We start from the raw sequence: 25,502 nt of genomic DNA, 5'->3' as shown, positions 1-25,502 counted from the left end.
AACCTTAGCATCTTTTGCTTCCCTCCACTGCACCTATGATATCATCATTCCAGATTATTGTTGAATTTTTTTTTTTGCAATTACCATTTATATAGACTCAACTTTTTGGATTTCATGGTCATCATAGCATTAACTTTCTGTTTTCTTCTCTTTTTTTTGTTGTTTTTTGTTAATCCTCACCCAAAGATATTTTTTCCACTGATTTTTTTTTTTTAGAGAGAGAATGGAAGGGAGGGGGAGAAACAAAGAGAGAGAAGTGTCAATGTGAGAAAGACACATTGATTGGTTGCCTCCCGCACTCACCCCAATGGCACCAGGATTGAGCCTGCATCTGAGGTAAGTGCCCATGACCGGAATCAAGCCTGCCACCCTTCAGTCCATGAGCCCATGCTCTAACCACTGAGAAACCGGCTAGACTAGAGCCATGTTTTTCTTCTTTATGAATCAATTCCTCAAATAGTTCTTCCATCAAGTGAATAAAATACTGTCATTTTATACCTGAAAATTTCATTTTGCTCCCACAGTTGAATGAGAGAGTAGCTGCTTGTAGAATTATAGATTTCAGAGTTATCCCTCAGCAAAATGGAGACTTAAGAACTGTACATTTTACTGTATGGAAATCATACCTCAGTAAAATTTTAAAAATCTCCCTCAACTTTGAATATATTCAGCATCCAATATTAGTAAGGCAAGTCTACTGTTAATGTGATTCAGATTATTTTGTATGCAATCCATGTTTTTCTCCTTGGGTAGTCTCTTTATCCCCAATTCTCTGAAATTTCATCACTATATGTCAAGATAAAGATCTTTTTTATATATATTCTGTTTAGCAGCTGGTGGACTTTTTTAGTCTGAAGAGTCACGTCTTTCTTAATGTAAATTTTTCTCTATTCTTTTTTTGTATTTATTAAATGATCTACTTTTATTCTTCCTCATTTTTATTAGATATTTGAAAAATCTTTACCTTGGAAGCCTCATGATATATGGTGTAGGTCACATTCTTCAAAGAATTTTCAAAGTACTTCCACCACTTGATGTATCACTAATTGAACTGTGCTAATGATTAGCAAAAAAGCATTTAGGATACAATGAATAGGCAAGCCACAGACTGGGAGAAAATCAGAATACATATACATGGCAAAGGATTTGTATTCAATATATAAAGCGCTCCTTCTGTAAGATGAATACACGTAAGATGGGCAAAATGCGCTGAACTAAATGAAAACTATATTGCGTAATAAGTAGTAAAACATATTTTTAAGCATTTAAATACAATTAAGTTACTTTAGTTTTTATTTTTTAATGGTAAAATAGACGTTTTATTTATTTGTATGTAAACTTATAAACCAACCAGCCAAACTGGTACTATTGTCATGACAGCAAAATACAAAAAACATCTTCTACAAATACTTGAGTAATAAACAAAGTAAAGGTTGTAGTAAAACAGCAAAAGGGGCAGAGGAAATTAGTGAAGCATATTATAGCTTAACCATTCACCTGAACTGAAGCTTTGAACAAGCCTTTCAATCCCAGAAAACATGAGTAATCCTTTATCGCACACCTTTGTACTTTTACTTGCTATTTTTGAGGTTAAGATTCTAGATCTAGAGTTATCCAAATACTAGATCTAGGTTTATATCTAATTATCTATAGCCAGAGGCATCTTTTATCATTTGTCTAACAGCAGCAAGACTACAAAGCCTCTTTACTTAGACTCCAGTCATACCTGACCCGCCTCCCCTCCAAATGGGCACAGCAGGCATAATGAGAGGCAGCACATCAAGGCAGAGATATGTAGAAAAATCCTAGGAGAGGTGATACAGCCACTGCCCAAACTGAGATTGAGTAATATACACATCATCACACTCTGTTCAGGGCTATATGTTCATGGACTCAGGCTATATGCTCATGGAATAATCTGGGAATAAATCCACGATTGCTGGGTACCATAATACGTAGGGGCTTGTAGTATTGCATTGTAGGTTTCCCCAGCAATTTCCAAGGAGGCCTCCAAATCACTGACAGGATTTTGCCAGAACTGGCTCTGGGGCTGCAGGGATTCCTCTCCATAACTATAGAACTGGTTGTTCCAGGCTTGGTTATTCCAGGCCTGGGGACACCAGGTCTGACCATTCCAGGCAGGGTAGTTCCAAGATGGGCTGGTCCAGGAATGGTTGCTCCACATGGAGAGGTTTCCAGCAGCGTTCGCCAGGCATCCCCGGCGGCAGGAGGAGAGGCTCAGGTCGTCTGTAGTTGCGGAGCTCCCGGGGTCACATGGTGGCTCTTCTTTGGGCGGTTGTACTTCTGCCACCTCCTACATTTCGTTCTCCGGTTCTGGAACCAGGTCTTACTCTGTTTGTAGCTAAGGTCCGGGATGTTGGAAAGTTCTTGCCTCTGCTGGAGGCTGAGATATTTCTGTCTTTGAAATCTCTCATTGAGTCCACAGAGCTGGGGCTGTGAGCAGACGGTTCAGATCTTCTGATTCTTGACCTGGGCTTTCTCCTGCTCCCCTGTCCCGTTCTCTACAGAAGTGGGAAGTGTTGCACTGGGACTGCTGGGACTGGTGGGAGAACCAGGGCTTTCTGATAAAGCAGTCCCTGTGTGGAGTGTCTCAGCAGATGACATTTGCAAGATGCAGAGTCTTCTTCAGGCTCATACATCTCAGGCACTGGTGAAGGCTCCCTGGATTCGGATGATTCGGAGCAGGGCAGGCTTTGGGGATAAGCCGAATCCACACTCATGTTGCTGAGTTGAAGGAGAGAGAAAAAAACACCAAAGAGCTAGAAGATTGTACGAAAGACCCAGGCTTCAGTATTTAGCTAGAAGAGCTTAGAGAAATATGAAAATCTCCAGATGTAAAGGTATCAAAAAGACGGGAGGAAATGGGTCAGCTTTGCAGTGACAATTTTGCAAAAAAGATGAAAAATTTGAAGGCTCTGGATTTATAAAGGACGCTCAACCAAATTTAGGCCCGCCCTCCTGGCCCAATCAAGTTACTGTATAAGAAAATCTGTAATTTCAAATTTTGGGGGTGGAGTAGGGGTAACCAGCTGATTGTTTCAGGTTGATCATGCTCCTGCAAAGTGTACACTTTTTGTTGGTTATTAATTAAAGGTTCCAGGATCAACACAAGGATAAGCATGAAATTCCCCGTTTGTTGCCTTCTGAGTCATAGAGAAGCATTCGGAAGCAAGCATCACAAAAGAAACATGGATCGTCTGGTGCAAAACTGTCATCGTTGGTCACCCATCTGGCTGTGTACATTTTACAAACAAAACGTTTTCTGGTCCATGGCCAAAGCTTGGTAAGAAGGGGATAAAGTATTCTACCCAAGCAGTCATCTCGATGCACAAGCCTTATGTCAGTAACGACAACAACATGCTCACAGTCTCCCTGATGACAGTATAAATAGGGAAAACCCAGTTTAATATGTAAGTCATTGAAGGTGAAATCTTCCATTTTAGCAGTCTGAAACTTTCTTTAGTCTTTTTTTTTTGTTTTTTAATATATTTTACCAATTCTTTGCAGAGAGGAAGGGAGAGAGATAGAGAGTTAGAAACATCGATGAGAGAGAAACATCAATCAGCTGCCTCCTGCACATCTCCCACTGGGGATTGTGCCTGCAACCCAGGTACATGCCCTTGACCGGAATCGAACCCCGGACCTCTCAGTCCGCAGGCCGACGCTCTACCCACTGAGCCAAACCGGTTTCAGCAGCAGTCTGAAACTTTCTATAGCCTCTGTCATGGGACTCTGACCACTCAATGATAGTTCTGCTCAGATCTCTGCATTCAGGGTATCTTCTGTCTTTACAAAATGTTCCTTCAAAATAAAAGAAGGCTGATTTGTATAAGTCTTTGCTGCTGTGCTCAGAGGCCTGGTCGGGAGTGTTGCTGAATTCCCCACCAATCCGGAGGTCACTGGCACAGCAAATTGGATCCCTTAGTTCCGTGAGCTTCTAACTGCCCAGTACCAGCATCGTCTGGTATGGTTTGTGTTCTTGGTGCTTATGAAATGTAACAGGGTGTAAGACATTCACAGATAGGATACGTTCCCCCTCTTCCGTCATGTCTGCTGGATTTTCAGGCTTTTTCCTATGGCGTGACTCCCATCTCCTAAGCAAGTATTTCTTGCCTGCAGGCCCGATCTATGGTTAATGTTTCTTCCTGACGCTCCAAAAGCTTCTTTCTAAGCCCCAAAGTCACTAGGTCAGTATCCTCTGGGATGACTTCTGGGTCATCCTCACGGCACTGCAGTTTATCGAGGCCGCGGACTGCCTTCAGCGCGGTCCCTGCCTCCAGATCGCAGCCCAGATCCCGTCGGCGACCCCTCCTTGCCCAGGCGGCTCCTCCAGCGACAAGTCCCCCTGCCCGCGCAGCCGGTCACGCCACAGCTCCCCGAAGGCGCCCACGTGGAAAGCGCGTGTGTTTAGCTCTGGCTTCTTGTGTTCTGGAAAGTTGCAGTCGCCACTGCTGACGACCGGGTCCTGCTCGCTGCAAACCCCGCTGCCCCTGCTCCTTGGGACGCCCTGGCTGCTTTCAGCCATGGTCTCCCCACTCCTCTATTCTTTTTGCTTCATTTTCCTTAGCTGCTCCTTCTGGAATTTTAGGTATTTAAAGTTCTATATCTATTCTCTTTCCTATTGTAGATACCATGTCTTTGGAATTTTGCAGGGCATTCTGTTTGATTCTAGATCTTGAATTAATTTTTAAAAATATATAATTTTATTGATTTCAGAGAGGGAGAGAGAGAGAAACATCAATGATGAGAGAGAATCATTGATTGGCTGCCTCCGGCATGCCCCCTACTAGGGTTTGAGCCTGCAAATCAGGCATGTGCCCTGACCAGGAATTGAACCAGGACCTCCTGGTTCATAGATTGGTGCTCAACCACTGAACCACACCATCCAGGCATGAATTCATTTTTTATTTTATTTTATTTTTTTATGAATTCATTTTTTAGCTGTAATCTTTCTGCTTCTTACTATATCTAATGGACTAATTTTATTTCAATGATTAAATTATTCATTTCCAAGGTATCTAAATATTTTTTATGCAAAATCAATTTGCATCTAATTATATTTATTCTAAAACCCAGGTCTGTCTGCTTTATTAACTCTCTTTTTCAGGTATGAACTCCTCCTCTTGTTGAGTGCCTTTCCCACATGATATTAACTTTCCTCAAATACTTGGATTTTCTTGTCTGTGAGCTTCCATTGGAACTGGGATTCCTTATTAGCCTGAGGGTCGTGCTTGCAACAAGGGGTAGGATATGCAGGTGTGAACCACACTGCACCTGTGTTCAGTGATGATGAGAAATGGGTGACATGTGCTGCTGGACGAGGTGAGTCCATGGTTAAGCTTTCTAGATACAGAGGCTTCTGTTCCCCTGGGAAGCGGGGGTTTTGCCTGGCTTCTTTGACCCAGACATCCCACCCCCTGCTCCTGCACATGGGAACACACCTCTCTGCTCACTGTCTGGCCTAAGATGAACACTCCTGGCTTTCCATTCTGTGATGCCCCAACCATTCGTGGACACACGGGGCCCCTCCCCCTCCCAGTTCACAGTTCTGGGTGGGAAGGACCCCCAGAGCTGCCCCACCTTTTGCAGCATCCTCTCCTCGGTGGAGCTTTGGTCTTCGGGTTTCCATCTTCAACCTGATCCGTCTGGTTTTCATTTTTTTTTTTTAAATATATTTTACTGATTTTTTACAGAGAGGAAGGGAGAGAGATAGAGAGTTAGAAACATCGATGAGAGAGAAACATCGATCAGCTGCCTCCTGCACATCTCCCACTGGGGATATGCCCGCAACCCAGGTACATGCCCTTGACCGGAATCGAACCTGGGACCTTTCAGTCCGCAGGCCGACGCTCTATCCACTGAGCCAAACCGGTTCCGGCTGGTTTTCATTTTTTATAATGGTTTTTGGTGATTAGGTGTTCCCTGTATTGCTTTCTAGCGAGGATGTGAATTTATTTCGATCTCTTATGAGCAGTATATAGAGAACTGGAGTAAAAAGAAACAGCTGTATGGGCTCAGTCTGCTATCTTGAACTAGAAGTTGACGAGCTCTTTGTATAGACGACTGTAACACTGACCACATTGTACTATAATTGCTTATCCCCCAGTGTGACCCCCAAGGACACAGACAAGGCTGTGCTCATACTAGCATGGCTTCTAGTGCCTGGGGCTCAATATTTTTGGAATTTGATGAATGAAAGAAGAAGTGATTGTGTCAGTGTGGTTACAATGAGGATTCTAATTCTTACCCCATCATTTGTAAGATGGTTCCTATCTACACAATTGGAGAAAAGGTTAAAGATTAATCCTTTCCTTTTAATCTGAAGGAATTCCTTTAGTCTTTCTCATAGGCCGGTTGGGCTCACACTGAGCACTGTTTTCACTGACCTGAGAATGTCATAATTTCTTCTTCACTTTTTTTGTTTTGTTTTATTTTGTTCATCCTCACAGGAAAATATGTTTTCTATTGATTTTTACAGAGAATGGAAGAGAGGGGTAGAGACAGAAAGAAGCATCAATGTGTGAGAGACACATCACTTGGTTGCCTCCTGCACACACACCCCGATCTGGGCTGGGGATTGAGCCTGCAACCAAGATATGTGCCCTTGACCAGAATCGAACCCACAACCCTTCAGTCTGCAGGTTGATGCTCTAACCACTTAGCAACCAGCTAGGGCTCTTTTTCACTTTTGAAGGGTAGTTTTTGTGGGATACTGAATTCTTTTTTTTTAAATAGTTTTAAGTATTACATATGTCTCCTTTTTCCTCCGATTGACCGCCCCCCCCCCACGCCACTCCCACCCCTCAGGACAAGCCCCCACCGCCCCAGGGTCTGTGTGGATATTGAATTCTTGACAGCCTTTTATCTCTAAGTCTTTCGGTGTATCATCCCTCTGACCTCTATCAGTTTTTTTAAGCCTCACCCGAGAATATTTTTCCATTGATTTTTACAGAGTGGAAGAGAGAGGAAAAGACAGAGAAATATCAATGTGAGAGAAACACATCGATTGGTTGCCTCCTGCACACACCCCAACCAGGGCCCAGGCCATGGAGGAACCTGCAACCGAGGTACGTACCCTCGACCAGAATTGAACCTGGGACCCTTTGGTCCATAGTCTGATGCTCTATCCACTGAGCCCAACTGGCTAGGACTGACCTCTATCATTGTTGGTAAGAAGTCAGCTGTTATTGAGGATTCCTGGTATGTGATGAGTTTTTTGTTGTTTTGTTAGCCACTGAGATTCTCTTTGTCTTTGGTTTCTGACAGTTTGACTGTGCCATACCTCAGTGTGCATTTCTTTGGGTGTATCCTCTTTGGAGTTTGTTGATTTTCTTCGATGTGGAGACTAATATTTTTTCATCGAATTTGGAAACTTCTTAAACTTACTTCTACAAATACATTTGTTCTTCCCCTTTCTCTCTCTCCTCCTCCTGGTTTTCCCATCATGTGTATGTTGGAGTGCCTAATGATGTCCACAGGTCTCTATCGCCCCTGCTCCTCAGACTAGATAATCGCTATAATTTATCTTCAAGTCCATTGATCCTTTCTTCTGCACTCAGATCTGCTGTTGAGGCCCACTAGTGAGTTTCTCATTTCAGATATTGTGCTTCCCAACTCCATCATTTCCATTTGGTTGTTTTCATAATTTCTATCACTCTATTGATGATCTCTATTTGGTGAGCCACCAATGACATACTTTCCTTTGATTCTTAGACATGGTTTCTTTAGTACTTTAAACATATTGACAATAGTTGGTTTGAAGTCTTTGTAAGCCTAATATTTGGCCTCCTTTAGGGACAGTTTCTAGTGGCTAATATTTTCCTGTGCATGAGTCATACTTTCCTGGTGCCATTTTTTTTGGGGGGGGGGGGGGTGAGGGAAGTGGTTGTTTTGTGTGTGTTTTTAGATAATATAATGTGGCTACTCTCAATATCAGACCCCCCCCCCCCCCCCGGTTTGATGTTGCTGCTGTTTGTTTAATGACTTTCCTGGACTAATTTTATGAAGTATGTATTTCCTGTAGTGTGAAGCCAATGCTATCTCTGCTCAGTTAGCGTAACGGTCAGCTAATGATTGGACAGAGATTTCCTTAGATGCCCCAAGCTAGGAAATCTTCTACCATTTGCTAAGAGCTCTGTGTGGGGGTTGAGGCATGCTTTCAATGCCAGGCAGTGTATGGCTCTGCCCTGGCCTTCACTTCCTGCTTGCACAGGCCCTGGAAGCCAGCCAAACCGAGAGACGGAGCCCTCCAGGTCTTTCCTGATCATGCACAGTCCCCTAGACCCCCAGGAATACCCACAGCTTCTCATCCTCCCTGTGAGCAGTTCACCTCTCAGATCTTCCTTTTAAATTTCTGGCCGTGCCTTTGTTTGTCCCAGCCGTTATCACTCTCGGCCAGCTGCAATGGTGAATAATTGAAGCTGATTATGTTTGACAAACGCCCTGAGAATAGGGGTTTTCCCAGGGAAAGAGCCCTGAGCGGGGATGTAACAACTTGGGGGCAGGGCTTTCCCATGGAGAGAGCTTCCAGTTGGGTTAGAATAGATGATAGCAACACCCAAGGTGAAGCTCTTCCAGGGAACTGCCGTGCAGTCAGACAGTAGCGGTGCCCTGGGGATGGAGCGCCCTGGGGAGCCCGCCCAGTCCGCTCCGCCGCCAGCGACAGGCTGCTGGGTTTCAAGGCTGCTGCAGCTGGGGTTGGGCCAAGTTCAAGCACCACAGACGCCACTGTTCTTACCAAGGTCCAGTAGTTTCTCGCTGATAATCCTCTTCAGATTGCTGTTGGCCTCCGGTGAACATCCAGATATAATCTGTATAATATCTTGCCAATGTTTTTGCTGCTTCTGTGGAAGAATAGATTTGCAGAAGTCCGTCCTTCACCATTCCAGAAGTCCCACCTCTGGGTAGGGGCCATTTCTAAGATCAGGCTTCTCTAGGTGTTAACTAATAAGGAGGTCTTCACTCAAACAGGATTAAAATAATGCCCTGCCCTGGGGGTGTCTGGGTTTAAATAGGAAGACACTTAAGGGAAGAAAAAGCTTGTTTTAGGATCCGGAGGAATCATCCCAAAGCAATGGGGCCCTAGCCGGTGTGGCTCAGTGGATAGAGGGTCAGCCTGCGGACCAAAGGGCCCCGGGTTCGATTCCGGTCAAGGGCACGTACCTTGGTTGCAGGCTCCTTGGGCCCTGGCCCTGGTTGGAGGCAACCAGTCGATGTGTTTCTCTCACCTCGATGTCTCTCTCTGTCTTGCCCTCTCTCTCCCACTCTCCCTAAAAATCAATGGAAAAATATCCTCGGGTGAGGATTAACCAAAAAAAAAGAAGAATGAAATCAAAGCAATGGGGTGCTGCGGGCCTGCCAGGACACAGACTGGGCCCGGACGCCCGCCCAGTGGCCTCTGGGCTGCTTCCCCTGGCAGCTGCCGGTACAGGGAAGGGAGCTGCCATGGTGTGAGCACTTCCTCTAAGCCACAAGTTTCATTCTCATTCTCTTCACAACTTCCCACCAAAAAACGTGATCTCATTTCCACTTTACAGGTGAAGAACCTGAGGCTCACAAAGGTCAAGTCACATGCCCAAGGTTAGGTCTCTCCCAGGGGAGCCTCCCACAGTCACAGAGCTGCTCCCTGCTCCCTGCTCCCAACACCTGCTGAGCGGGCCCAGGTCCATCTCTCCTTTCATCCAGGAGCCAGAGCTTCCAGACAGTCTCCCCCAAATCAAGGCTGGCAGGGGCTAAGCCTGGTTGTGGCTTCAGGGCTGGTAGTGTAGGATGGTCCCCTCCACGTGCTCGGCAGAATAGAGTGCACAGGCCTGAGTGCCCAGAGCGCACTCCCCCCTCCCCCCCTCCCCCCCCCCACTGCAAGCTCAGTGTGTGTCTGTGCAGGACAGGAGGGCACGTCCCCAAACGTCCCAGCATCCTGACCAGCCACAGCTCCACCTACTCCCACTGACTAAACAAAGAGGCATATTCGTTACAAAGTCATATTCATAGAAAATGAGCTTTATTTCGATGGCTCGGAAATGAGCAAAGGAATAAGCACGATGACAACAGTGCTCTCCCGTGAGCTGACTCATCTTCAGATGTGACCTCGCTGGGTCCTCACAGCCACACTGCAACGGGGAACCACTGGCCCACTTCACTGAGGGCTTGTCGGCCGCCACCCGGCTCCCACAGGGATGTAAACACTCCACCCAGATGCCTCCTGCTCCTCAATCCCCTGCGGGCAGGGCTGCCATAGGCACACGCACCAACATGAACTTCCTCGGCCCTCACACCAGGGGCCCGGCCACCCATCTCTGAACAAAGATCCTCCTCATCAACATATGTGGCTTCTTGGCGTCCCAAGAACCCTGGTCTTATGCGTGCAGGGATGGCTAGGTCAGTCCGGCTGTGCCAAGTGGCCAAAAGCCTTGGCAAACCCCAGGCACAACAGAACCTGGAACTAAGCAGTGGGACCATCAGCCCGCTGGCCACGGTCGAGCCACGGTCTACATACACCAGGCTCCCGTCAGGGAGAAATTCTGGTCGGGGGCTCCTCTGCGTCCCACCGGCCTAACCCATGGAGAAAGGGAAGAGCCACCGTCCCCACCTCCCTCTCGGCGATGCTTGTTACCAACCAGAAGGGGGGCCGCTGCCCGTCTCCCCTGCGGGGTCAGTTCAGAGCCAGCCCAGCCTCCGCTCACACCGGGAGGCCTTCTTCAGTTCTCAGAGCTGGAGGGCCCCATGCAGGGACCACGGCCTGGATCTCCCAGCGGCACATGGGGCACTTGGCTGTGTCCCCGAAGACCCGCCAGGCGCAGTAGCTGCAGAAGTGCGTGTGGCCGCAGGGCACAAGGCAGGTGTTGGCAGCACGGTGGAGGCAGACGGCACACTCCTTTCCTGCTGGGGCTGGGGAAGGGGACAAGGTAGGTCAGGGCATATGGGGTCAAGGGGTGGGCAGCCTACTTATGACCTAACCACAGAGAACCAGGCAGGCCTATTGGGAAAAATATGACCTTGTGAGGAAAACCTCACAATGTAAGCAAGTGAAAAAAATGGGTAAGAAACCCATAATGTGCAGACGTCAATATCAAGTTCCAATGTAGAAGGAAAGAAAGCAAAACACAAACATTCCACAGGGAGGAAGCCCACCAAGGAAATCCTGGGTGATGTTTTTCTTTTCACTTCCTTCTTCATGCCTTAATATTGGTTCATTCCTGTTTGGCAAAGCTTTCACTATGAACACGCACTGCTTCTGTAAAGCAGGGGAACAGGACATCTGCCCACAAACGTGCTCTTGCAGCCCGTAACGCTCGCCGCTGTTCTAGCAGCGCTGTCACCTGCCTTTAGGTGCCAGTAGGCAGAGCCAAGGGGTTGGCCCTGGGCCTGTGAGCCGTGATGGGGCTGGGAAGACACTCCCGAGCTCCCAGGCTGGGGCGCCGGCTCCTCCGGGCTGGAGGCCTGGGAGTCCCCGCTCTCCAGGAAGCCACTCACCTTCAAGGTCCGGGTGAGTCTCCTGCGGGAGGGCCCAGGGCGAGGCTGGGGGGGAGGCGCTGACCGTGGGATCTAGGGAGAGAGGGAGACTCAGGCCTGCGCAGAGAACAGTGGGCCTCCACCCCCTGCCCCGAGGCAGCGCCCAAAGCCTTCTTTTCTGGGTGGCAGTGCGAGAGCTCCCGGATCTCACGGCCCCCTCCTAGCCGCCCCTTTCCCATTTCACCCAGCAGGGCATTTGTGGGGCGCAGGTCCTTTTCCCCAAGCCGCCCTTCCTTCAGGCACCTCCTCTTTACCCTGAGAGGGGACCTTCGGCATCACTCAGCCTGGACCCCCCGCCCTCCCCGCTGGTGGAGCAACAGGTGCTGGGCCCTGCCCCACACCTCCCAAACCAGGCTGCCCAGGGGCCAGGCTCCAGCAGCTGTGACTAGCCGGCTGGGGGCACCACAGACCAACACCCAGGAATGCCTACATGCCTTCCTATGGTTGTATCTACTACACCCCCTGAAATCCACTGTCCTCGCAGGCGGCTAGAGGGATGGTGTTGTTTCCCACCCACTGACCGCACATCTGACCCTTGCCCCGCAGGCTGTCTCTTACTCGCCTCTACCCCTCACTCGTATGTTCCCTTGGCTTGACACCCTCCTCCCCAGTGAACTCCTACTTAGACTGCAAAGCCCCACCAAAATGTCTTCCTTTGTGAAAGGTGATCAGCCCTTTAACTGATGTGTGGGGTGTGATCTTATCATTCTTAGGGGCAGGTTGCCCTTCCTGTGCCCGGGCTTTATCCCCAGCCCCCATCTTCATACCCGACACTGGCAGGAGCCGATGGAGACACTGACTGAATATGAATGAGTGAGTGAGTGAGTGAGTGAGTGAGTGAGTGAATGAATGAACGAACGAACGTCTCCCGGAGGCTCTGGATGCGGGTGGGGTGCCACCCCACCGCCCCCTCCCCCGGGGGCGGTGCGCGGTCCCGGCGGATGGTCTCACCCAGCAGCTCGATGGCCTTGGTGGTCCCGTACACGTCCATGACGGCCCAGAGCGGGGCGCCGGTGGGCACCCCCTTGCGCAGCCGCAGCCGCGGGCCCGCGTTGACCCGCGCGCAGAGCCGGCCACGGCGGCTCACCCAGAAGCGGACCACGTCCCCCGCCAGCGCGCAGCCGTCCGGCAGCACCGCCGCCCACGTCGGGCTCTGCAGCTCCAGGTCGGGGCACACGAAGGGAGGCAGGCTGGGCGCCCGCACGCGCGCGGGGTTCAGGCGCGTGAAGCCCACGCGGAGGCCGCCGCACCAGCCGCCCTCGTGCCCCAGCACGCGCAGGGCCACGCGCTCCCCGCGCCGCACGGGCCGCTGGCTGAACACGATGCCGTCGTGGAAGGTGGCGAGCCGGCGCGCCGTGCTCCGCGTGGCGTCCAGCAGCACCTGCGCGCCCTTGGCCTCGGCGTGGAAGCGCAGGGTCTCCCGGGGCAGCTCAGCGTCCGCGCCTGCGGGGGGGAGGGCGGGGCGGGGGTCAGCGCGGCCGCGGGGCCTAGCGGCTCATTTTCTCTCCGCCGCCACCCCTCCCGCCACGCATCTGGGGCACCGTCACCCCGGGACCCCCGAGGCCCGCCTAGAGCTGGAGGAGCCCTTGGCCTGTCTGGGGTCCGGGAAAGCCTCCAGCCTCAGTCCCCCCGCAGGGCGGTTCTAAAGTTCAAGGCGCCGATGGCGCTGGAGAAACGGGCGCTCCCAGCTCTCAGCCCGCGGGGTGTGTCACTAGTGGGAGAGCAGGTGTGAGAACCGCAGGCACCCTGCGCCCCGGCTCTGCGGGCGGATGTTTAAAGTCTCCATCCAGGTTCTGTCTGTGCCCAGAAGCAGCCTGAGAGGGTGGCGGACGGCTTGGCCCTGGCCGATGGGTCCCTTGTTGGCGCTGTTTCCTTGTCTGACTCTGATTCCCCCCCCCCCCCCCGAAAACAACCTGTCACTTGTGAGGGCCAGGCCCCCAGCGGGGGTGACTGCCTCGCCCTGGGAGAGGGGGCTCGGGCAGCTTCCCTCGGGTGGAGCACAGGCCGGAGAGGGGTCCCAGGTCATCCCTCAAGGCCCGGGATGAGCTCCGACATCCCGGGGCCTCCAACCTGAGCACTCGGCAGCTGGGAGGGGGAAGCTGCTCCCTGGGCGCCCTCCCTGCTCTCACCTCCAGCCTCTGAGTCACCCTCCCCGCCTCCCCTCTGCCTCCCTCCTGGCCCCTCTCTTTCTGGGTTGGACGAGGAGTCAAATAAAAAGAGGCGGGTTCAGTCTGAACCCGAGTCAGGCCCCTGCCCAGAGGAGTCCTCAGGTACCTGAATGGGAGCAGTTAGGTGCCCACTTGGGCAGGCATTGGGCTGGGGTGGACACCCAGCTGGGCAGTTGGACCGCCCCCCCCCCCCGGGGGGGGGCTGGGTCACTGCCCATCCCTGAAGTGCAGCCTGGAACAGGCTTGGTTAGCAGAGTGAGTGGCTTTCAACCCCTCCTGACAGTGGGCACTCAGCACCCGCAGAGCTCGAGGGGTAGCTTCAGCCCCACCCGGTGCGGCCCCTAGGGAAAGGGCCCCTGGGCTGGGGAGCAGGAGACGCCACGTGCTCGGCTCCTTGGGCTGAGAGTGTAAGTGCAAAGATGGGCCTGTCCTGGCTGAAGCCGCTGCCTTTCCGCAGGAAGGGTCAGTGGGTGGAGTTTCCACCCCATTCCCTGCTCAGCTGCCCTCGACCAGGCAAAGTGACTTTGGGGACAGGAGGGGGTGGGGGGGAGGAGGAAGGCGAGTGCAGGGAGGAGGAGGAACGCCCCAGGAGTGGCCTCGGCAGGACAGGGGGCCCTGGGGACACAGGAAAGCAGGCTTCACCCTGATCAGGAACTTGACGGTCTGCAGAGCTCACCCACCCGGCCTCTGGAGGTCCCGGGCAGCCCATGGGGAGGCTGTGCCCACATGGTTAGAGGAGGGAGGCTGAGGGGACAGGTCACCGGTGCCAGGGGACTACACGCCCAGGCTCCTGAACAAACGATCTCACAGCCCCTTGGAGGTGCCACTGGGAGGGGAGCCAAGGGCTCCAGAGAGCCTGCAGGACTGCCCAGCCCACCAGGCCCCCCTCTACTTGGCACAGGACTCTGGAGCTGGCTCACAGGCATGAAAGGCGTGGGCACCCCTCACTCTGGCCTGCAGGCTCCCTGGCCCCTGCCTCCCGCCCTGGTGCACCTGCTCCAGGACCGACAATGAGCACCTACCTCAGGTGAGTCATGAAACATGAACCATGGCCTTTGGGTGTCTCCCCTGACACGCACACACACACACACACACACACACACGCACGCACGCACACACGCACGCACACGCACACACACAGATTCAAATCAGAGAACCTTTGCATCCAGGCTCTTAGAATCTAAGTGACTGAGAGTCAACCCTTTACTCAGTGAGGACCCCCCAGATCTACCTCATCTTCATCACCCCCTTCCAGCCACCAGGCTTCTCCAGGCGCCTCCTGAGTGCTTTACAGCCTCCCCGCCCCCCCCCCCCCCCAACACACCGCAAGGGGAGGCACTCAGAGGGAACTGAGCTTGGGGAGGATGTGCAAGTTGCCGCAGTCCTCCAGCCAGACTGGGGGAGCCTGGGTGCAGCTCCTGGTCCCTGCACCCTGTGCTGCCTCCTCCATGGCACCCCCAGTGCCTGGGATCCACACGCAGTTGCCACAGCTGCAGCAGCGGTGGCCTGGTCCCCCCACCCCCCAGCCCTGGTGCCACCTGCTGCTGTGTGAGCCCGCGGGTGCTGCTAGGGAAGGGGGCTCTTGGCCTGGGAGGGAGCAGTGTCCAGAGAGGCGCGCTCACATCTCCGCAGGAAAAGCCCGGGTTCCTCATCTCTGCCCTCACACAGAGATGCCCGCTAGCCTCTGGTGATGTTCAGAGACCGGGTGCCCACCACCCTTAGGGCTGTGCTGCTAGCAGTCTTATAGCCAGCAGGCCAGCGGCACTGGCTCAGCCTTCAGTCGAGAAGGTGACCTGACCCGGGTCCCACAGCTCAATTTCACAGCTGGAACCTCTCGTCTCCCATGAGGCCCCCCAAACTCCACCGTTTCCCACGCAGCCAGACGTCTCCCTAAACAATAGGGCCCGAAGGCAGCTGTTTTGTGCGGGTCATCCGGTCACTACAGGGATGCTGGGCTGAGTCACTGGCGGCTGTTGGGTTCTCTCAGGGGCAGGAAGCTCACAGCTCAGTGCCTCACTGAGCCAGTGCCACCCGCTCCCTGGGCCCAGCGGGCTCAGAAGCTCCTGAGTGATGTTTGCACTGCCTGCACCGCTGCCCCGCGCTTCCCCCGCAAGGACCCAGGGCCTCCCCTGCCCCTAGCATCCCTGCGCGGGGACCAAGCACAGGCTCCCACTTACCAGGCTGGGAGGAGAGCTGGGCCCCCATTGGGTCTGGAAGGTGTTGTCTGAAGAAGCCAGGAGACAGGTTTCCGAAGTCTCCACTGGTCCCTTGTTATGGGCCGGCTCATGTTACAAGTTGATGATTAATTAGAAGTTGCTGTCACGAGTTACAATATCCAGGGAATTTCCTGATGCCTCTTGGCTGCTCGGCCAGCATGAGGGAAGCATTGTCATTGCCTGAGGCGTGTTAGCAAGTACCTGTGCCCACACCTGACCCGGAGGCCCTGGTTCCAGAGGCCAGGGTGGGGCCAGAATCAGTCATTTTTAGAGTCACCCTGGTAGCCCAGCCGGAGTGGCTCAGTTGGTTGAGCATTGTCCTGTGCACCGAGTGGTTGCCAGTTCGATTCCTGGTCAGGGCACATACCTGGGTTGTGGCTTCGAACTCCGGTAAGGGGTGTGTGGAAGGCAACCCACTGATGTTTCTTTCTCAATTGATCTCTCTCTCTATCTCTCTCTCCCTCCCTCCCTTCCTCTCTTTAAGTATGTCCTTGGGCGAGGATTAAAACAACAACAAAAAACGCCCTGGTAGGCTGTAATGTATAGCCAGGGCAGACATTTGCCTTTGCTGGGGCTGAGGGTCCACCTTCCAGAACCCACCCCAAAGTGCAAGTTGTCCCCAGGAGGTGGGGCCAAAGGCCTGGCTCCCAGAGTGTCAGCTGTGACGAGGCCAGGGAGCCTCTCCCTCCAACCACAGGGACCTGAGGCTGGGGGAGTGCCAGTGGCTGCCTCTAGCTTCTCACTTTTCCATGTGCACACAGCTCTCCTGGGGAGCTTGTTTTGTTTTTGTTTTTTTAATATATTTTATTGATTTTTTACAGAGAGGAGATAGAGAGTTAGAAACATCGATGAGAGAGAAATATCGATCAGCTGCCTCCTGCACACCTCCCACTGGGAAGTGTGCCCGCAAACAAGGTACATGCCCTTGACCGGAATCGAACCCGGGACCCCTCAGTCCGCTGGCCGACGCTCTATCCACTGAGCCAAACCAGGTGGGGCTCCTGGGGAGCTTGTTGAGTGTGGTTGATTCCAAAGGTCTGGGAGTGCCTGCAGCCGGCTTTCCCAACAGGGGGCTCTGTGGACCCTACTTTAGAGATGAGGTCCTCAGTCTGGAGGCTTGTGAGTACCCTGGCCCCCACCTCCCGGCTGACCCCTTCCCAGGACCCTGGGGTCAAGGCCATGATCAAGACCTCTACCTGGCTAAAGGGACGGATACCCCCACGCAGCGGTTCCAGCGACGGGGCTGGGGGGTTGGGGTGTGGAGGCCCAGGATGTACCCCCTGTGTTTTCTGGTCCTCCCTGGCCCTGGTGTGCCCGTGTGTGAGACAGGAAGCCAGCATAAGCTGACCGTGGGTCCTTCCCAGCCCCGATGTGCATGACTTCAGAAGTTGTCACTGCCACCTGGCCTTCTCCTCCGGACCATGCACCCTGCCAGGCGCCCTCGGTTCCCCTCGAGAAGCAAAGGCCAGAGGCAAACTGGTGGGAGGTCAGCAGCAGCCACCATGATCCAAGGCTGATGGTGCCAGCTGGCCCAGCCTGGGGGACCCAGGCACAGGGCACCCTTTCTCTCTGGGAAGTTTGGGGCCCAGAGATCCTGCCTTCTTCTCCGCCCTCCCCCTCCGTTCCACCTGTACCACTGGCTGCCTTGGGCGGTCCCCAGAGGGCTGTAGCCATGCGCACTCTGTTGATAAACCACACTCTTGTAAAAGAGGTAATTGTGGAACCTTATCAGAGAAATCAGGTCGTGAACTTGGCCTGTGTGGATGAGCTGTACCCGTTGCCAGGCTGTGGAGGTGTGCCTGTCTCCAGGGCCTCAGAGCGAGTGGGCATCTGAGGAGCTGAAATCCCCAGGCCTGACACGCAGGGGCAGGGCTGCCCAGGAAGAACCCCTCACACTCCCACATGCACGCAGCTAACAAACACGATGCGCTGAGAGAAGGTCTGTGGTAACTGCTGATACTCATGGCGACTCCTCAGAAAGATCCTATTTTCTGTGGCACGGTGAGGCGAAGCAACTTGTTCAAGCACACGGCAGTAAGGAACAGCCAGGACTTGCAGGGGTCTGGCTGAAAGCCAGTGCCCTAACCACTGTGCTGCACCTCCTGTCTCCTGACTCAGGCCACTGTGCCCTTCTGAGCATTTAGTTGCTATCAACGTCTGCTCCATGTGACTGTGCTGACACACAGTGGGAGCTTTATGGGTAGTTGCTGACTGGCCTCCTGAGTGTGAGATGGAGGCCCCCCACGGTAGAGCCTGCATCCTTTCCACCAGCCCAAGGCTGTCCTAAATGTTTAGTCCAAGAAGGCAGTGACTGGCCCTGCGCAGGGTTGAGCGGCCCCTGGTGGCTACCATCAGTACTACAGGCTGCACTGGGCTCTCAAAGCTAGGAGGGGCGCTTCCAGGAGGGGGGTCACAGGGCTCCCTGTTTTCCTTCTTCCTGTGCCCCACTCCCCACCCCTCAGCTCCCACATCCCTCCCCGCTCCTGAGGGTGCCCTCACTGGCAGTCAGAGTGCCCGGCCTCATCAGTACAAGGGGCTTTCACAGAGGGCAGCCCTAAGGTGCCGCCAGCACTCTGAGGAGCTGGGCAGCTGTTTCAGTCCCCAACACACAGCTGAGGAGGCCGAGGGCTTGTCCCAGGTTCGTGCCAGCCTGCAGCTGAGCAGACATGGAAAGCCATGGGCACACAGCCCACCTGGGGCACTGGCAACCCGACCCTGTCTCCTGCCTTCAGAGCTCTGGGACCCCATCTATACTAATAAAAGCGTAATATGCAAATCGACCGGACGACCATCCGGATGAAGCCAGGGCTGCAGCCGCGGGATCGAGGCAGACGCCGCAGCTGCGAAGCCCTACTCTTGCATGAATTTCATGCATTGGGCCTCTAGTCTTATTATATTTGCCCAAGCTCAAGTGTTCCCACTGAACCAAAGACTCAGAGGCCAGGGGCTGCCATGCCTGGAAACTCACCCCTAGAACAACCAGGGCCAAGCTCACAGCAGGTCGTCAGCAAGGATTTGTGGTTGCCAAACAACCCAGCGTGGTAGTTTGACAATTGCCCACCGAATGAATGATCTGGCGATTCCACTCCTAGGAGATACCCAACAGGCTCGATGCCTGTGTCCTTAGAGACCGCCAGGGACTGCCCAGCACAGGCTCAGTGACTGTGTCCTTAGAGACCGCCAGGGACTGTCCAGCACAGGCTCGGTGACTGTGTCCTTAGAGACCGTCAGGGACTGCCCAGCACAGGCTCAGTGACTGTGTCCACAGAGACCGCCAGGGACTGTCCAGCACAGGCTCGGTGACTGTGTCCATAGAGACCGCCAGGGACTGCCCAGCACAGGCTCAGTGACTGTGTCCTTAGAGACCGCCAGGGACTGTCCAGCACAGGCTCGGTGACTGTGTCCTTAGAGACCGCCAGGGACTGCCCAGCACAGGCTCAGTGACTGTCCTTAGAGACCGCCAGGGACTGTCCAGCACAGGCTCAGTGACTGTGTCCACAGAGACCGCCAGGGACTGCCCAGCACAGGCTCAGTGACTGTGTCCTTAGAGACCGCCAGGGACTGCCCAGCACAGGCTCAGTGACTGTGTCCACAGAGACCGCCAGGGACTGCCCAGCACAGGCTCGGTGACTGTGTCCACAGAGACCGCCAGGGACTGCCCAGCACAGGCTCGGTGACTGTGTCCACAGAGACCGCCAGAGACTGCCCAGCACAGGCTCGGTGACTGTGTCCACAGAGACCGCCAGGGACTGCCCAGCACAGGCTCAGTGACTGTGTCCACAGAGACCGCCAGGGACTGCCCAGCACAGGCTCGGTGACTGTGTCCACAGAGACCGCCAGGGACTGCCCAGCACAGGCTCAGTGACTGTGTCCTTAGAGACCGTCAGGGACTGCCCAGCACAGGCTCAGTGACTGTGTCCTTAGAGACCGCCAGGGACTGCCCAGCACAGGCTCGGTGACTGTGACCATAGAGACCGCCAGGGACTGCCCAGCACAGGCTCGGACTGTGTCCATAGAGACCGCCAGGGACTGCCCAGCACAGGCTCGGTGACTGTGACCATAGAGACCGCCAGGGACTGCCCAGCACAGGCTCGGTGACTGTGTCCACAGAGACCGCCAGGGACTGCCCAGCACAGGCTCAGTGACTGTAACCATAGAGACCGCCAGGGACTGTCCAGCACAGGCTCAGTGACTGTGTCCACAGAGACCGCCAGGGACTGCCCAGCACAGGCTCGGTGACTGTGACCATAGAGACCGCCAGGGACTATTCATGATGCCGCAGACGTGAAACAACCCAGATGCCGTGCTGGCCGCTTTGATTTGCTGCTCAGATCTCGCTTCAGGAATGAGGGACTCGGTTCCTCCGAGAATGGGGTGCTGCCCTGAGTGGCTTTTGTTGCAATCCACAACAGTCGGGGCTCCCCCCTCTGTCCAGTCCCATGCCCGCAGCTGTGGATCCCCAGAATGCGCCCCGATGAGCTCCATCGGTAAGCTCCATCTCAGGGCTGCTCCCTGGGGCTCCCAACCTCCCACTGCCACGGACAGGAATGTGGAGACGGAAATCGCCACGTAGTCGCACCACGGCAGTAAAAACAAATCACTGTCACCCGTTATCCGCAAGGACGCGGTTAAACCCCACGCATGTGACCCAGAGAGCCACAGCGGACCACCGCATGCTTCCATTTACATGAAGTTAAAAAAGCAAGCACCCTCACCTGCTGTTCGAAGGCAGGAGAGTGCTCACCTCGAGGAGATGCACACGGGAGCCTCGGGGTGCTGGAGTGCCCTCCATCTGGGCGGGTGGTGTGCACACATACGGGAAACCCATTCAGCTGGACCTCAAGTCGCAGCTGCCTCAATTCCCTTCCAGCCCTAAAACAGTGAATGAGGGAAAACCCGCCTGGGAGCAGAGCGCTTAGCCAACACTGCCGCCTGGCGGGAAGAAATGGAACTGACCGTGGGTCCCGTTCCCTGGAGGGAAATGGTCCCAGCCACAAAGGCTCCCACCTGTGACCCCCCACTGGCTCTCCTTCCTGCCCACGAGCCCCCTAGCAACTCTGAGGGTCCACCAAACCCTCTGGGTCAGTAGCTGGATCCCCACCCTGGGCTTGGGGGACAGAGGGCAGGAGAGGGAGGCCAGGGTTTGCCAGCAAAGGAGCCAGCCCCTAGTTAGGTCTGTGCTGCTACTTCCACCCTGCTGGGCTGTTAGGTCTTTCTGGGCCCTGGCTCCCCTGCGCCCCTCTGCTGCCTTGAGTCCCCTGTTCCTGCCTTGCCAGCCACTGGAGCACCCTCTCCCGGTGTGAGTGTGGAGCCGACCTGGCTGCTCAGAGGTGAGGGCAGGGGAGGGAGGAGGCATGCTCTCCTCATTGGTTTCCAGCTTTCCTTCTTCCCGTGCCCCTCATCCCCACACATCTGTCAGGCTGTCCAGTCTGGGGAGACTGTGGCATCCACGCTGGGTGTGTGTGTTCAACAGAAATGTGTTGAGTACCGACTATGTGCCAAGAGCTGTCCAATTTCTGAGTAGCCACAGATTGAAGAAAACCCAACCCTGTCCCTCAGTCAAGTCCATCCTGGTACTTAGGTCAGTGGTACAAGAGGGCCAGACTGAGGACTGGGAAAGCCATGGGTGCAGAAGGGGAATGGGTGACAGTTTTGTGGAACAATGGATCTTAAAATCGCTCCCCATAGGACAATTGGGCTTTCAGCAGCAGGGAAGGAAAGAAACGCATTCCAGGGAGAAGGGATCATATATGTAAAGGCACAAAAACGTAACCACACGCAGTGCTGGCTGTACCAGTTAAGATTAGAATTGTTTGCATGTAGCAGAATATCCAAAAGAATAGTGGCTTAAGCAAGCAATTTCATTTCTTTTTAATGTAAAATAAGTTAAAATAGGCAGCCCAGGGCAACCACGAAAGCTCGATGGCCATATAACCAGGTCCTCTTTACTTTTCTGATCCACCGTTCTAGCGCTGACCTTCATACTCAAGGTCACTTTACGGGCCAAAAAGGTTGCTGGCGCTCCAGCCATCACATCAGCATTCCAGGCAGCAGGAGGAAGAAAGACCCAAAAGGGCATTCCTTTCAGCTAAGTCAGCGTCCATTAAGCAGACTTACTGGAGAGCTTATGTAACACTTTTGTTGACATCTCTGGCCAAAATGTTGTCAGGTGGCCACAACTAGATGCAAGGGAAGCTGAGAAGTGTAGCTTTTTTACTGGGGAAGCAGCTTTATTATCGAGGAAGAAGGAGAGTGGATATTGGATGGGCAGCTAGCAGTGTCTAGCCCAGTGGTGGAGTGGAATAGTGGTCTTCCCGTGTGTAGAGAAAGGTGACAGCAAGGAACTAAATCACAAAGGCCATGCTAAGGAGGTTTTGGAGTTTATTCTGTAGAAAACAGGAAATCACTGACAGATCCTGAGCAGGAGCCTGGGATCAAGGGGTCTGGGGCAGTCTGCTTTGGGGAACACCCATCAGACGGGGGCTGCGTGCAGGTGAGGAGAGCTGCTAGGAGACGATACGTTGGGGGCGCCGAGGAGGAGGCAATGCAGGATTGAATCAGGCACAACAGAGAGCCCAAGCTAAGCCCTGGGGGCCGTGGGAGGGGATGCCAGGTACCAGGGGAGGGGCCTGCTGAGAACAAGCCTGCGCTCAGAATATTGGAGTCCAGTCGGATGGCTCAAGGGCACCTGAGAATCCATGGGAAGCTTAGCAGAGAGGGCAGGTGGGGCTGAAGAGGTGGGAGTCGCCAGTCACCCAAGGCGGATGAGGTCAGGGGCAGGGCGTCCAGTTGCTGAGCCGGAGGAGTCTGATGGGTCCTCCAGAGTTACTCGCCCAGGAGGACCCAGTGGATGCAGACAGAACTGGGTTCAAATCCTGACTTCCTCACTTCAGAGCTGTGAACCCCTGGACAGCTGGCTGCCTTTTAGAGCCTTAATTTTCTCATCTGCAAAATGGGGCTACTAGGAGGACTGAGTGGGTGAGTGACAGGCCGAGGGAGCTGCATTCATCAGTAAACACCAGCTCTTCCCATTAAAGGGGCCGCCCTCCTGTTCCCAGAGGGGCCATCAGAGCCCTTCTTGGGGTCATGGGTGTGCCCTACAGCGTTCCCACTGGAGCCCTGAAGCGCCGGCATGGGGCACCCCAGGGCCCTGAGGACCCCTGCCCCCGCACAGCTAGAACCCGGGCAGGGCTGTCAGCAGCCCACACTGGTGGCTTGCGGGGAGGTTTTGCATTTGCCAAGAAGTGGACACCCAGCCTGTGAGCACGCAGCTGGCACCCAGGAGGCCTGCATGGGTGCTCACTGGCCCCTCACGCTCAAAGCCTGCCCTCCTCCACCCCACGCCCTCGGGCCCCACCCCCTGCGACTCCCCGGGCTCTACAGAGACTCCAAGGAGACCCAACCCATGTTGGAAACTGAGAAAAACAATTGCTGGGCAGAGGGAGAGGGAGAGGGCCAGCCAGCCCTGACGAGCAGAGCAGTGGCCCAGGCACGTCTGCGGAGCCGCGCTGTGGGCACGGGCAGTGGCCGCCAGGAAGGAAGGCCCAGCTCGGAGTCAGGGTAGGCAGGACCCCCACCCCAGTGGACGGGACCTCGGCACCCCCTTTGCCTCCAAGGCCAGTCTAGCCTTTACTCCCATAGTGATTCCAGACTGAACTTTGGTGAAAGCAAGAGGAGCAAGATAAGCACAAGAGTGGGGCCCTGGAAGGACACGGGAGAGGGACATCGGAGGCCCAGGAGGCGCCGGACGTGGCGTTCCCGAGGGCCGAGAGGGAGGGCGGGAGGCGGCAGGCCCAGCTCGCCCGGTGTGGGTGGGATGACAGCTGGGACGAGGCTGCTGTGTTCGCCCAGGAGGTCAGTGGTGGACAGGGCCAGAGGAGGGGTGGAGGCAAAGCCAGGGGCAGCTGCTTGAGAAGGGAGTGCAGGTGAGTGACTGCATCCGATGGGCTGCGAGTGTAGCCACAGTGACAGGTGCAAAATGGCTGTTTATCGATAGAGGTTCATTTCCTTCAAAGTACAAGTCTGGGGCTGGGGATCCACTCTGCCAAGCCGTCATGACACTCGACTTTCGCTTATCTTTCCTGGGGCACGGCCCGCCTCCACGTGGCCCAGAGTGCCCGCAGCACATCCAGCCAGCAGGAGGAAGGGCCGGGCCAGGCATGGCCAGAGGGTGCACCGGCCCCGTCCTTCATCCCGCATCCCACAGGCCAGCGCTTGGCTACAGGACTAGGAAATGTAGCCTTTGGCCTGGACAGTCCTGTGTCCAGCTAGACGTGGGGACGGGCTGTTATGAGACGAAGGAGAGAATGGGTACAGGGGAGAAGCAGGGGTGGTGGCCAGAGGGGCGTGGGGTGGAGGAGGGCAGGCTTTGTGCTTGAGAGGCCGGTGAGCACCCATGCCGGCCTCCTGGGTGGCCCCTGCGTGCACACGGGCTGGGTGTCCAGGGGGTGCCCTCCATGGTGAGGGCAGTGCCCGTGGGCGGGGAGGGAGCTGTGGCTGCTGAGGATGAGCTCTGCTGGCCAGGAGACGAATTTCCCAGGGGCCCCTGGAGGTCCTGCGGGCCCCACACCAAAGCCGGAACACACAGAGTACGAAAATATCTTTTCTCTGCTCCTTGGAGCTTCTGCCCATTGTAGATGCTCATTTTGGCCATTGTCACTGTGTCCAGTGCCGGGCCATGGGCACTGGCCCTAGGCAAGGAGTGACCGCCTCCCGGGCCTCCTGACACGCCCTCCACGTGTGGCCGGGCTGGGTCTCCGAATGCTGGGCCCCGGAGAGGCTCCAGCTTATTCTGCCTCCCTGGGGGCCTCTCCTTCCCCCCGGAGCTTTAAGAAACTAGAGAAGAACCGACCCAACCCCAGGGATGAAGGGGTTCACAATAGGGTGCCTCGCCCTGGCCCGTGTGCTCAGCGGTGAGAGCGTCGGTCCACGCACCAAAGGCTCACTGTTCGACGGGGTCAAGGGCATGTACCTGGGCTGCAGGTTTGATCCCTGGCACCAGTCAGGGTGAGTGTGGGTGGCAACCAATCAACGTGTCTCTCTCACATCGATGTTTCTCTCTGTCTGTCTGTCTCTCTCTAAAGATGAATGGAAAAAATATCTTCAGGTGAGGATTAACAGCAAACAAACAAAACACACGCACACAAATACCTAGAGTGCTCCTGTCCCCGCCTCTGCGCCTGCTGGCTCCTGCTCCTCTCTCCGCTCCTCATCCTGTGACAGTGTCTAGGAGGGAGGAAGACAGGGCCCTCGAGCTCCATCTCGGTGGCCCGAGTTATCTTGAGGATTGAGTCCCCGTGGGTCTCTGGGCAGCTGAATACAGGCTTCGGGTCCCACATGCGTGCCTCCCTCCCTCCCATTTGTGATGCACACCCATCGACCCCTGGCTGTGCCTTCACTGGGGACATCGTTACGCCCTTTTCTAGCCAGACAGTTGGCAAACACCCCCTGGGGCCTGTGATGTGCCAGGGAATAAGTGCCATTTAAATTGAATTGACCACTTATGTCACGGAAATTCCCAGTTACATTTTTAATCTCTAGCCTTATGCTGTTTATGAGATATACCAAAAGCACAAGGTCACAGAAA

General features: G+C 54.5%; 1 protein-coding gene and 2 pseudogenes across 3 annotated transcripts; all 3 read right to left on the bottom strand.

Moving 5' to 3' along the window:
• Positions 1-1,906: 1,906 nt before the first annotated feature.
• Positions 1,907-2,741, bottom strand: LOC308526393 (homeobox protein NANOG-like; annotated as a pseudogene). The gene has a single exon. The product of its transcript is annotated as a homeobox protein NANOG-like (transcript).
• Positions 2,742-3,104: 363 nt separating this feature from the next.
• Positions 3,105-4,546, bottom strand: LOC308526392 (snRNA-activating protein complex subunit 3-like; annotated as a pseudogene). The gene is made up of 2 exons: positions 3,762-4,546; positions 3,105-3,355 (listed from the first exon to the last, which is right to left on the bottom strand). The product of its transcript is annotated as an snRNA-activating protein complex subunit 3-like (transcript).
• Positions 4,547-10,000: 5,454 nt separating this feature from the next.
• On the bottom strand, positions 10,001-15,985 carry NEURL3 (neuralized E3 ubiquitin protein ligase 3). The gene is made up of 4 exons (XM_081101192.1): positions 15,878-15,985; positions 12,484-12,975; positions 11,494-11,565; positions 10,001-10,908 (listed from the first exon to the last, which is right to left on the bottom strand). Exons 1-4 carry the CDS (start codon positions 15,903-15,905, stop codon positions 10,700-10,702), a joined length of 801 nt encoding a protein of 266 aa, XP_080957318.1. The 5' UTR covers positions 15,906-15,985; the 3' UTR covers positions 10,001-10,699.
• Positions 15,986-25,502: the final 9,517 nt, after the last annotated feature.

Source organism: Myotis nattereri (genome assembly GCF_964212035.1).
Source record: "Myotis nattereri genome assembly, chromosome: 10".
Taxonomy (NCBI): Eukaryota; Metazoa; Chordata; class Mammalia; order Chiroptera; family Vespertilionidae; genus Myotis; species Myotis nattereri.
Note: the sequence above shows the minus strand (reverse complement) of the source record. Positions and strands in the feature narration are given on the sequence as shown.